The sequence below is a fragment of the Chelonia mydas genome, chromosome 17 (assembly GCF_015237465.2).
Source record: "Chelonia mydas isolate rCheMyd1 chromosome 17, rCheMyd1.pri.v2, whole genome shotgun sequence".
NCBI lineage: Eukaryota > Metazoa > Chordata > Testudines > Cheloniidae > Chelonia > Chelonia mydas.
Window position 1 is genome coordinate 19,228,569 of NC_051257.2, and position 14,057 is coordinate 19,242,625.

At 41.6% G+C, this 14,057-nt stretch overlaps 1 protein-coding gene across 2 annotated transcripts in view; it reads left to right on the plus strand.

Moving 5' to 3' along the window:
* YWHAG (tyrosine 3-monooxygenase/tryptophan 5-monooxygenase activation protein gamma) overlaps positions 1 to 13,422 on the plus strand; it is a 42,856-nt gene extending 29,434 nt beyond the window's left edge. For both annotated transcript variants that reach the window (XM_037880237.2, XM_037880238.2), the window contains exon 2: positions 9,987 to 13,422. In XM_037880237.2, coding sequence (XP_037736165.1) covers positions 9,987 to 10,643 — 657 coding nt within the window. In that variant the 3' untranslated portion in view covers positions 10,644 to 13,422. The remainder of the gene's footprint in view (positions 1 to 9,986) is intronic.
* Positions 13,423 to 14,057: the final 635 nt, after the last annotated feature.

Consider the following 14,057-nt stretch of genomic DNA (forward strand, 5'->3'; position numbering starts at 1 on the left):
AGAAGGCTAATGGCATATTGGGCTGCATTAGTAGGAGCATTGCCAGCAGATTGAGGGAAGTGATTATTCCCCTCTATTCAGCACTGGTGAGGCCACATCTGGAGTACTGTGTCCAGTTTTGGGCCCCACACTACAGAAAGGATGTGGACAAATTGGAGAGAGTCCAGCGGAGGGCAAGGAAAATGATTAGGGGGCTGGGGCACATGGCTTATGAGAAGAGGCTGAGGGAACTTGGGGTTATTTAATCTGCAGAAGAGAAGAGTGAGGGGGGATTTGATAGCAGCCTTCAACTACCTGAAGGGGGATTCCAAAGGGGATGAAGCTCAGCTGTTCAAAGTGATGGCAGCTGACAGAAGAAGGAGCAATGGTCTCAAGTTGCAGTGGGGGAGGTCTAGGTTGGATATTAGGAAACACTGTTTCACTAGGAGGGTGGTGAAGCACTGGAACGGGTTACCTAGGGAGGTGGTGGAATCTCCATCCTTAGAGGTTTTTAAGGCCCGGCTTGACAAAGCCCTGGCTGGGATGATTTAGTTCGGGTTGGCCCTGCTTTGAGCAGGGGGTTGGACTAAATGACCTCCTGAGGTCCCTTCCAACCCTGGTATTCTATGAATCTATGAACCAAAAATCTAGATCATGTGAAAAATTGAGCAGGTTTAAATACCTTGGCAGGTTCTTATTGAAGGAAGTTTTTTTAGACTCCATGGTACAAGATTGTGAAAGGGATGGAGAGTAAAATACAAATCTGTTCAGTATATGGATTTAAAATATATATGTGCAAAGACTACCTATTCTTCCAGTTTGTTGGTATTGTGATGTCCAACTTGTCATGTTTCAAGTCAAATAGCTCTCCACATCTGATTAAATGAACTAACGAAAGTTTTTTGGCAACAGGATAGTTACCTGTAGCGAGAAGGCTAAAAAAATGCATAAAGTATAAACATCCCGAGACTAGATTCTGTTCTTTCAGCATTTTTAGTTTATTTTGGGGCATTTGCTAGTGCTCTGTGTGGTCAATTTCCCTTGTTTTTGTAGAGGTCCCATACAGCAACAGGGAAGAAACATTTTTAAGGAGAACTTGGCATGGGGCTTGAGCAGGTGACAATCTCAAGTCCTAAGACTACAAACACTCCAGAAGGTTTATATCAGCAGCCCTCTGACCAGGGGAAGGATATTCAGTGAATGTTAAGGGAGATCAGAGCCAACAAAGTCTAATAAAATTACGTATGACTTCATGTTTGTGACTAGCCCCGTGTCAAAGTGGGACAAGGTTTAGAAGTAGTTTACTTGATACTTTATATGATGGCTTCTGGGAGGACTTAATCTTTTGGAGAACCAGAAAGCTGACCTCATAGGACTGCAAGGTGAGCTTGTCTCTGCCTCTCTTTTAGGAGCTTCACCTCACATCTGAGCTGGTAACTGTAATGTAAAAAGAAAAGGAGTACTTGTGGCACCTTAGAGACTAACAAATTTATTGGAGCATAAGCTTTTGTGAGCTACAGCTCACTTCATCGGATGCATGCAGTGGAAAATACAGTGGGGAGATTTTATGTACACAGAGAACATGAAACAGTGGATGTTACCATACACACTAACGAGAGTGATCAGGTAAGGTGAGCTATTACCAGCAGGAGAGAAAAAAACTCTTTTGTAGTGATAATCAAGGCGGGCCATTTCCAGCAGTTGACAATGTGTGAGGAACAGTAGGGGGGAAAAATAAACATGGGGAAATAGTTTTACTTTGTGTAATGACACATCCACTCCCAGTCTTTATTCTAGCCTAAGTTAATGGTGTCCAGTTTGCAAATTAATTCCAATTCAGCAGTCTCTCGTTGGAGTCTGTTTTTGAAGTTTTTTTGTTGAAGAATTGCCACTTTAGGTCTGTAATCGAGTGACCAGAGAGATTGAAGTGTTCTCCGACTGGTTTCTGAATGTTATAATTCTTGACATCTGATTTGTGACCATTCATTCTTTTATGTAGAGACTGTCTGGTTTGGCCAATATACATGGTAGAGGGGCATTGCTGGCACATGATGGCATATATCACATTGGTAGATGTGCAGGTGAACAAGCCTCTGATAGTGTGGCTGATGTGATTAGGCCCTACGATGGTGTCCCCTGAATAGATATGTGGACACAGTTGGCAATGGGCTTTGTTGCAAGGTTAGGTTCCTGGGTTAGTGTTTTTGTTGTGTGGTGTGTGGTTGCTGGTGAGTATTTGCTTCAGGTTGGGGGGCTGTCTGTAAGCAAGGACTGGCCTGTCTCCCAAGATCTGTGAGAGTGATGGGTCGTCCTTCAGGATAGGTTGTAGATCCTTGATGATACGCTGGAGAGGTGATGGCTAGTGGTGTTCTGTTATTTTCTTTGTTGGGCCTGTCCTGTAGTAGGTAACTTCTGGGTAATGTGACACTTGAGGCCCCTGAAGTCTGCCAGAGGCCTCCCAGCACTCGAGCTTGTGTAATCGCGGCATAGTGCTGGGAGAGAGCTCTCCCAGCACTCTACAAAACCCATCTCCAGGAGGGGAGTAGCTGGTAGCTCTGGGAGCACGGCTCCCAGCGCTGGTGCACTGTCTACACTGGCACGTTACAGCGCTGAAACTTGCAGCGCTCAGGGGAGTGTTTTTTCACACCCCCGAGCGAGACAGTTGCAGCGCTGTAAAGTGCCAGTGTAGACAAGCCCTTAGTGTTTAGACTTGTGCTTGTCAAGAGTTGTATGTCCAATAAAAGATATTACCTCCCCCACCTTGTTTCTCTATTATCCTGTGACCAGCACAGGTACAACAACACTGCATACAAAAGTTGTATGCACACTTAACAATTCAAATTCTTTTATCAAACAAATTTTAGCCCTCCAACTCTAAAACTACCCTGGTCTAGAATGCTTCCATCTTGTACGAACAAATTTTGTTATGGTAAGAAATGTGTTTAGAAGTTGGCTCTTTGCATCTTGGGAGCAGAAATTTTCAGTGCTACTAGCAAGTGTCACTTATAAATTACTGTGCCTGATGCTGGTATCAAGAAATTCTTAAAGGTGGCCTGCGATGGACTCTAAAAATAGGGCTTGTCTTCTTTCTGCGGAAAAGGACCTAGGGGTTACAGTGGACGAGAAGCTGGATATGAGTCAGCAGTGTGCCCTTGTTGCCAAGAAGGCCAATGGCATTTTGGGATGTATAAGTAGGGGCATAGCGAGCAGATCGAGGGACGTGATCGTTCCCCTCTATTCGACATTGGTGAGGCCTCATCTGGAGCACTGTGTCCAGTTTTGGGCCCCACACTACAAGAAGGACATGGATAAATTGGAGAGAGTCCAGCGAAGGGCAACAAAAATGATTAGGGGTCTGGAACACATGACTTATGAGGAGAGGCTGAGGGAACTGGGATTGTTTAGTCTGCAGAAGAGAAGAATGAGGGGGGATTTGATAGCTGCTTTCAACTACCTGAGAGGTGGTTCCAGAGAGGATGGTTCTAGACTATTCTCAGTGGTAGAAGAGGACAGGACAAGGAGTAATGGTCTCAAGTTGAAGTGGGGGAGGTTTAGGTTGGATATTAGGAAAAACTTTTTCACGAGGAGGGTGGTGAAGCACTGGAATGCGTTACCTAGGGAGGTGGTAGAATCTCCTTCCTTGGAAGTTTTTAAGGTCAGGCTTGACAAAGCCCTGGCTGGGATGATTTGATTGGGGATTGGTCCTGCTTTGAGCAGGGGGTTGGACTAGATGACCTCCTGAGGTCCCTTCCAACACTGATATTCTATGATTCTATGATTCTCATGCTCCTTCATGGAATATAAAGAGAGCCCAAAACATAAATATAATTTATTTGGTCTTGGCTTTTCATGAGCTCGTCTTGGAGCATTTGTTAAAGATTTTAACCTCTTTATCCCACAATAGACCGCATTTATCTGCAATATTGGTGACTTGACTTCAATAGGCATTAACAAAACCAAACATTTTCAGCAGCCTGACTACAAATTGCCTCTGGATTTCTCAGCTCTTGCTCATGTGACTCCTATGTCATTTCACTAGCTCCCAGTCACAGGGCTGGCCTATACAGAGTTGAAATTGATGTAGTTATTTTGGTGCTGTGTGCACCTTTTGTTTTGGTGTAGATCTGTGTGGACATTCTAATTGTAGTTTAAGAACACCTTATTTTGATGTAGCTGAAGTTGGTAAAGACTCAGGTTTAACTGATATAGGACATCCTTAAACTAAAATTGGTGTCTACACCTACACTTAAACAACCCTTTTGTTATGGAATTACAATCCAACAAGTTGTTATGGTGAAAATCTGTGTAGACAAGCCTGTAGAAATGTAGTACTTGGTTTTCAGGGTAAAATGACTTCATAAAAAATCAGAAACTTAAAGCCATATCTACACTACCACTTATGTCAGCAAAACGTGTGTTGCTCAGAGGTGTGAAAAAACGCTCGCCTGAGCGATATAGGTGGTAGCATGCACAGTGCTATGTCTGTGGGAGAGCTCTGTCCCATCAGCATAGAGCGGCTACACGAGAGATCTTACAGCGGTGCAGCTGTGCCACTGTAAGGTCTCTAGTGTGGTCGTAGCCTAAATCAGGCCTTTATGCATCAAAGAATGCAGCTGATTTTGGGAAAACTTGATAAATAGGAACATTTTCACAATCTCCGTATTCTCATCAGCTCTAATGAAGAGGCAAAAGGGCACAATTCCACTTTTTTCTTCTTTCAGATGACCTCTTACCCCATCTGAAAGGCTTTCAATTTCTAGGAAAGGCTTTTTCTCCTTACTCTTTTTATATATAGTATGACTGATCTCAATAACTCCCCCTGGGCAAAGGAGTAGATTTTTCCCTTCCAGATCAGAAGTTGGCATCTCTGCTGTCTGATCTGCCATGTGTAGGGTTTGATATTTGCTGTTTACTGTAGGTTTATACCTGTGGTAACACATCAAGTAAATACAGAGCTAGAAATTTAAATGAAGCAAAATATTGCACCTTCCATCGAGGGGGTGTTGTGAATAAGCTTAGGTACCAGTGGCATTTCTGTTACCTGACCCTAAAGCCCTGATCCCTGGTCTCATTCCTTACTCACTCTGAAAATGCCATATACAGGAACAGCAAAGGTGGCCGGGTTTGTTGCGTAACAGTAAAAATGCAGAAGAGAAAAAGAAATGAGTCCTGTGCTTGAAAGCTCTTTCTAAAACTGTCACTGAAGCTAAAATTGTTACAAGCTTCTTGAACTTCAGTGGAAGCTCAGTTAAGCTTCTAGTGATTAACTTCTGTTGGAGTCCAAAAGAATTTTTAACTGTGCAAAATTTAGACACACATTTGTTAGATCTGCACATACCATGAAAGCATTGGTTTGCCTGGAACCTTGACACTGAGATGTGAATACTATCCAAATGCCTATAAGCCAGTGCTAATATAGTCCTGGTTAATTAACACTGTATTTTTAAAATGGGCCAACTCAAATTCACATCCTGTGGATCATAAGGCTATGGCACAAACTTTCAGCTGTCGGCCCTTTCATTAGAAAATGGGGGAGCTATTGTTTTCACATCTGTGATGTATAGATATTATCCTGCTATTCTAAACTTCCCCAGATTAGTCATTGCCTCCTATTCTCAGACCTGGTCTACACCTAAAACATAGGCTGACCAAGCTACGTTGCTCAAGACTGTGAATTTTGCACCCTGAGCACCCTAGCTTGGTCAGCCTAACCTCTGGTGTACACGTGGCCAGGTCAACAGAAGGATTCTTCTGCCAACTTAGTCACTGTCTCTTGGAAAAGTGGATTACCTACATGGATGGAAAATCCCCTTCCGTCGGTGTAGGAAACATCTACACTACAGCGGCGTATCCACAGCTATGCCACACTGTCATGTAGATGTACACTCAGGATTTCATGGTTTCAGTTGTTTGTGAGGGAGTTAAGACTGTCTGAACTCTGATTCATGAAACAAAAGAAAAATCTCTTGGAAAAGGATTTGGAACATGATCTGTGCGATTTATTAGCCAGCCCTCACCCTGGTCTAGTGAGATTTTAAATTACAAGGAGTGAAACACCAGACATGTCTTTTCTGTCCAGCCCTAAGTTAAGTGTCTTGAATCTGATTCGTAGATTCCAAGGCCAGAAGAGACCATGGTGATCAGCTAGTCTGACCTCTAGAACACAGGCCAAGAGCTTCCCCAGAATAATTCCTAGAGCAGATCTTTAAGAAAAAAATATTCAATCTTGATTTAAAAATTGTCAGTGATGAAGAATCCAGGCCACTCCAACCCTGGGTAAATTGTTCCACTGGTTAATTACTCTCACTGTTAAAAAATTGCACTTATTTCCCTGTCTGAATTTATCTAGCTTCAATTTCCAGTTATTGGATCATGTTATACCTTTCTCTGCTAGATTGAACAGCTCTCTATTAAATATTTGTTCACCATTATGATACTTGAATCAATCCTTGACCGTGTTGTTTTTTTTTGTTAAACTCAATATGTTGAATGCTTTGAGCCTGTCCCTATAGGGCATGTTTTCTAATCCTTTAATCATTCTCTGAACCTTTCTTGAACATCCTTCTTGAATCGTGGGCACCAGAACTGGACACAGAATTTCAGCAGCAGTCACACTAGTGCCAAATACAGAAGTAAAATAACCCCTCTACTCCTATTTGGGATTCTGGTGTTCATGCTTCCCAAGATCACATTAGCTCTTTGGCCACAGTGTCATTTTGGGAGCTCATGTTCAGCTGATTATCCACTAGGACCACCATATATTTTTCAGTCGTTGCTTCCCAGGATAGCATCCCCCATTCTGTAAGTGTGATCTACATTCTTTTGTTTCTAGATGTTTACATTTAGCCATGTTAAAACACACTGTTTGCTGGCATCCAGTTTACTAAATGATCCGGATTGCTCTGAATCAGTGACCTGTCCTCTTAATTATTTACTGTTCCCCCAGTTTTTGTGTGCTTTGCAAACTTTATTGTTCAGACCTTGAGTTCTATTGAAATTCATCTTGACTGGTATCCTATTAGCACAGGCTCAAGGAAAGCCAGTATAATAATAAATTTGCTACATCTGCCTACAAAATAAATAAATGTCTGCTACAAACCATAAAAGATGGAAATTTCCTGGTAGCTTGAGAATTGCCAGTTTCACTTCTCATATTAAAAAAAAACAACCCAGTTATCAGTAGTACAAGTTTATTTTGTGATAAAGCGTGACAAGTGAATGCGACAGAGTTCAGGAATTATACATTTAGTTATAGTAAATACATGCTGACAACCTATACTGACAACTTCAGTTAATTCCACTTGGCAAGTTACAAACCTTCCTTTCAAATGCCTGTCACAACTTGCGTATGGAGTTCATTTGGGAATTTCTCTGAGCACTCTGCTGACAGTGCAATGGTGCAGTTCTAGTATTCGTGTTTTAAACATTCTGTGACCGATTAAATGTCCTGTAAGATCACATCACACAGAATTCTGTAATAAAGATAAATACAGTATTTCACAATTGTAAGTGAACATTAATGCTGCAGGCAGGTAAGTACTTCCTACTAGAAATCTTTTTTTTTTTATGTCCTGGGAGTACTTTCTGTTCTAACAAGTTATTGTAACACACTAGCAGTGTGACCCTTAAAGCAATAGGCAGTGGTAAGGCTGAGAGTACATCTGTCATTTAAAGAGTATAAACCACGTAACAGCACATTAATTATAAAATACAAACTAGAAAATCAGAAAAGTTACAAACTAACGGAGAAACAAGTGCCTGCGAGTAGGGAAATGCATCCAAAAAATCTTAACTCTGCTCTACAAAGATGCCATTCTTGTTCCTTTCTAACCTACTCTACGGTATTTTGTTTGGATCAAGGACTGGGCTTTAGAACTCCAAATACAAGACTTCTGCAGAGGCTAAGTTAGTATATGTGAACAGTATGAATGGGGTATTAGAGATACGTTACAGAACAGTATGAATTTGCCTTCATGCATGTGTCAGGTACAAGCAAAAGGCAAAAGTTAGTGTGGGGATATTAAGTGCTATAACTACACTACCTGATTGTAAAAAGCTTGAAGATAGGGACATATACAAATGCAGAACTCTGAGCTTATAGTAGAAGTGAATCTTAATGCAGAATAGAAATGATTGCCCTTAAAGTACTAATTTTGGCTAATTGGGAATCACTTAGATTGAAAGATGTTTGGGGCAGGGATTGTGTCTTGTGTTAGTACAGTGTCTAGCACAATGGGGTCCTAGTCTGTGGTTGGGACTGCTAGTGCTACAGTAATAATTTTCAAGTTATTTTTGTGGCTTACGTGGCTAGAAAGGCCAGAGTTAGTACAATCGCTATATACCTTAAGGTGTTTATCGTCTCTGAAATGAAACTTTGGGTGTTAAGGTGGCCTCGGTCTGACTTTCTGAAGTGTTGTTGAAAGCAGATATTATTTGGATGCTTTGAATTCTATATGAAATGCTTAGTTTGGGGGGCAGCAGGAGGAAGGTGGTTTGGGTTTACTAACAGGATTTTTGATGATTACAGCATTTTACACAACTTTCCCCTGCATATTGATTCAGTAAGAATGAACGCTATTTTGTTTGCTGAAATAGATCATATCTCCCTTGACCAAGTGGGGTTGTCTGGGCACACGTAATCTTGAATTAGTGGTGTAAATCATGTTCATTCTCCGCGTCTGCCAGCAACTGCTTCAAGTAGCTACATAGATTGAAATATGGATGCTTATTGGCGCGCCGTGCTGAGAGCTGCTACAGGGATCAGCCTAACTGACATGACTACCCAACGCAGTTACATTTGCTAGCTTAGTAAATGTTAGTACTTGTGAAAGGTGCTATGCCTGCAGCCATGGAGACTGTTCGTGTTGCAGTTGCCTGTGCTGACTGTTCTGCTGAACATCCTTGTGTTAGCCTGGACGTGTTGCCTGTAAGTAAGAGGGAGTTTCTGTAACCATTCAAGCACTTCCCTCGCTGCTGAAACCCTCAAGGGTGGTAACTAGTGACAGTGTGATAGCTTTGATGATGTAGGCACTGTTCTGTTGGGAACTGAAATGAGGTGTCAGGCTCAGATATGACACTTACCAGCCATAAGAGTGATTTGGTAATGATTGAAGATTATAATCTTGGCTGGATGTAAACTGGCAGTCTGATAGCAGAGTAGTTCCACGTTTCCTTACTATTCCTCTAAGCCACCCCATTGCTGTGGCAATTAATCTTTTAGTGGTGTATGTATCATGATGTCGGGAGGTTTGTACACCTAAACTCTCCCTACAACCAGTGAAGACTATCTCCTGTGTAGGAAAAAGATAGCACACTGCTACCATGTGAGCTTTTGACTCGTCACAGAGATCAAAGATGTAATGGATGTCTTGAAGAAATCTGTCTAAACTCAGTTTGCCGAAGTCTCTGGACATCTCAAAAGCAGACACCCAGCCTCTCAGAAAACTGAAAAAATCAACATTCATTATCTCGTTTTATAGCTTTAATTCATCTTATTCAGCTAGTTTACTCACTGTCCTAGGAGTACAAGCATCTCTTCACGTTTTGCTATAGCTCTTACTTTCACCTCTTCTGCTTCTTATTGAGGCCTGACATCCACCCAGTTGGTGTCTATCAAGGCATAATTTAAGTACCATCTTTTCCTAACTGGAAAAATGCTAGAAAAGTGATGAAATTTTGACATAAATAAGTTTTGGGTAAAGCTGCATAGCTTTAAAACCTAATATCTATGTTGATGGTACATAACAAATTGCTTCCTGGCTGTGTTTGAAAGCTTGCAGAGTTTGCAATCCTTCCCCTCTGCCCCTCTTCAAACCCTGCTCCATCTGTGGGGTGTAACTTCTGATATCTGAAGTAAAATGAACTGGAAACTCATCGACTAGCACCTTGTTCAGGCCACTCTTCTAGAGGTAGCAGGCGAGAGCAGCAGAATGTATGAGGTAGATATGGGATTAAATACAGTGTAATTTAATCCAATCCTTTTTTCTCTCTCTCCCTTCTCAATGCAGGTCACAGAGCTGAACGAGCCACTGTCCAATGAAGAAAGGAACCTGTTGTCTGTAGCCTATAAGAATGTAGTGGGGGCACGGCGCTCTTCCTGGCGAGTAATTAGTAGCATTGAGCAGAAGACCTCTGCTGATGGCAATGAAAAGAAGATAGAAATGGTACGGGCCTACCGGGAGAAAATAGAGAAGGAGTTGGAAGCTGTATGCCAAGATGTGCTGAGCCTGCTAGACAACTATCTGATCAAGAACTGCAGCGAGACGCAGTATGAGAGTAAGGTCTTTTACCTGAAGATGAAAGGGGACTATTATCGTTACCTGGCTGAGGTGGCCACAGGAGAGAAGAGGGCAACGGTGGTGGAGTCTTCGGAGAAAGCCTATAGCGAAGCCCATGAGATAAGCAAGGAGCACATGCAACCAACTCATCCCATTAGGCTTGGTCTGGCACTTAACTACTCAGTTTTCTACTATGAGATCCAGAATGCGCCCGAGCAGGCATGCCACCTGGCCAAGACGGCTTTTGATGATGCTATTGCTGAGCTGGACACCCTCAACGAGGACTCCTACAAAGACTCCACGCTCATCATGCAGCTCCTCCGTGACAACCTAACGCTCTGGACAAGCGATCAGCAAGATGACGATGGTGGAGAAGGCAACAATTAGACCCCCAAATGGACTGGCAGCCGCACGCTGATGCTACTACTGCAGTCTTTATTTTTTTCCCACAAGTGGGGGGGGTCGGGGTGGGGGAGGGGAAGGGAAGGGTAACCTTCCCAGGGAGGCCCCCACGACCTGTCTTTGATTGCCTCTTTGACGTTTTTGCCAAAACACCACTAGTGGAAAGTCAGGCTGCCTGTGCTGGGTATGGAATGGCAGCCTCACACTGGCATATGGACTGTTCTGTAGATTATTAATACAAGTGGAGCTGTCTTTAATTTAACTTTATTGCTAGAAATAAAAGGGTTTTAAGATGAAATAACTTGAATGAAATGGCCCTCACTTTAAAAAATGAAGTTCTGTGGTTCCAGTAAGGTTTATGTGCATGTGTCTCCTCCGTTCAAGTGCCGTATGTTTACCATGTCGCAGTGCATCCCCAGGGTGCGCTGTCCCTGTCATGGCATAGCTTACAATCCCAGACTGAAAAGACTCACAATTCAGGGCTTTGAAAGCCCCAGGATTTAGGCCATTTAACTTTTCGTTAAGGTGTTTATTAGGGTAGCTTACAGTATTAACACTAAATTACGATTTACAGTATTTCTACATGACAGCCATATGTGACATCAAGCCATTGTACATTTTCTTTTGCTAACTCTCTTGGCTTGCCATCCTTATCCAGTCCCCTGTGGACTGGCTTGGCTATCCGTTGTCTCCCAAGGCCAGAAGACTGCCTGAGGAACATCAAAGCTGCTTTAGTTTTTGATCAACAAATTAACAGATGCTTGGCAAGCGGCTGTTTAAACTGAGTCCACAGCAAAAGGATTAAGAACTTAATTAGAAAGGGGGGAAATGTTAAACTAAAACGCCACTAGATAAAAAGAATTCAGGTCTGTATGTCATGTACTGTTTGGTATTTCAAAGACCATCCTGATTTAAGGTGCCACAGCTCCTTCCTCAGGGATTACACTGCCATTTCACTTTTCCCTGACTTTCTCCCACTGTACCATGAGGTTTGTCAGCAGATCTCTGTAGCGCCCAGACTCCTTGTTTTGTCTTCATGGCAGCTTGGTGTTCATTCTCCTGGGGAAGCTTGTGGTATGATGAGTGAAACCTCAGGAGTTTAGAAGTTCATTTGGTAGAGAAATCCACAAAGGAAGAGCTACAATCATAAACATTTCTATCAACTCTCGGGAGCCCTGTAAATTAGTTCTCTTTTAAAATACCTGTTTTCCAGGTCTGTTTGATTTGGCTGGGAGAAAATAAAGCTTACCAGGTAATATTTACCCCCATCTGAGTAAAGATTTTTTTTTTTAACACGATTGTTGGAAGTTCACTGCCATTTCCTTCTGATTTTGCAGATTGCTGAACTTCGTAGATTTTTAACTAAAACTACGCAGTAGAAGGAAACTGCACTCATGAATGTCCTATTAAAACAGGCTTTCATTGTCCTGTTCGGTAGTCACTGTAAACAGAGCATCTTGGTGTTGCATATACAGTACAATCAGTTTTATTGTACGGTTGGATACAGTCTGGCTTTATTGGACTTAAAGAGCTTTTTTTCGTGATTTGACAGCAAAGATAAGAAGTCATCTTTAAGAAAGTAGGTTAAGAGGAATGACCAACATGTAGCTAAAATTCATAACCAAGAGTGACTTTGCAATTATATTGTCAAAGCTTTTTTAATGGAATTTACAATGGAAATCATGCAAAGATATGCTCACTAGAAATGACCATCTGCACATGTTTTAAATGAATGTACTATATGCAACATCACAACGTTTACACAAAGTGACTTCAAATGAAGCCCACCTCTGTAAACTTAAAATAGGCTGATTAATGATCCCTACTGGAAAGGTCAATAGGAAGAGGCTTGCAGCTTAGGTAACTGACAGAAACCTACAGTAAATGCCATGGACTGGAAGATTTATTTAGGCTTCTTAACTTAATTTCACTTCATGTCCAGTGAGCAGTGTTGTCCCTGCCTGTATAATTTGAAAGTGATTTACTGGAATTACAAAACCTATTTTTTATTTCCGCTTTTGCTCTTGCTGCTTTAGAAAATGTACGCAGGAAAGATCGCACAAGAGGGCTAAAAAATGGAGCGGGGATGGGGACGGGGACTTGATTTTTAAGCAGCTTGAATGGTTTCTTTCATTTTTTTAAGAAATGCACTTGCCTATGATACTGTCTCTCCAGTGAAATGATTACTGCTCCATTACTCTATTGATACAATATTGTGCATGCTAGTGTCGTATTTCTATACAGTAGCTTGACATTTATTAACTTATACTGTAGATGTTATGTATTCCTATGACAAACTAGTCTTAAAATTTTTTTTTAATTTTTTTAATTTTTTTTTTTCTTTTGGGGGTAAAGTTTGCTCTACCAAATAGTATCGTAAGAAACTGATCTGTTCTGGATGTTGCTATAGTGACATGCAATTATATATGATTTTGTTTTAAAAAAAGGAAAAGCAAAAGAAACACCAGTGTTAGCTTAATCTTAATGTCTGGTGTATGTCATGGTGAAATTATAACTATTACAGTGTAGGAGAACAATTACTATGTTCTTTGAATGAGCCTTTGTTTGTGCTTTTTGTCATGTTATGCAGTGAACTATTTTTAAGGTCTAATCAGTGATTATTTTTCCAACTCCGTGTTTCTGTAAGGAATTATTTCACTCACGGACCATTCTTAGCAGTTTTCCTCAGTGATGGAATATCATGAATGTGAGTCATTATGTAGCCGTCGTACATTGAGCAAATAAACTTACAGATCTGATGTAAGTGCTACTTAATTGTATTGCATTATGTGTTTGAATTTCTTTTGTTCTTTGGCTCCGCTGGGATGAGAACTTCACTGTCCAGTTGATCTTTTTAAACTGTGTACTGGGGAACTTGTTTGTAGTGTTGTAGCCGTCTTGGTCCCAGGATATTAGAGGAGACAGTGGGTGAAAGAATCTTTTATTGGACCAACTTCTGTTGGTGAAAGAGGTAAGCTTGGGAGCTTACACAGCTCTGCATAACAAAGTTGGTCCAATTAAACTATTTCCTCACCCACCTTGTGTCTACTGGGGAACTTGGTATTTACTCTCACCTTGGCCATTTAATCGTCTGACAGGTACCAGTTTCTAAAGCGCCTGTTCTGGGGAATGGAAGAAAGACTGGGTACATTGTGCAACAAGGGATTAGTTGAGTAGTTCAGACACGTCACTTAAAGCAGATCACTAGAGATGTGGAGTAGCCAAAGATACTCATCTTTAGTATCAGCAAAGCAAATGGTTTAGAAGCTGCTCTGACGTGATGGGCTCTTAAATAAAGCTAAACGTTGCATCTGACAGTCTGAGAGCCTTACACAGACTTTCAAGTACAGAAAGTGCCTATAGCCACCTTGAAATTTCTGGGCAAATGTGAGCAGTTCA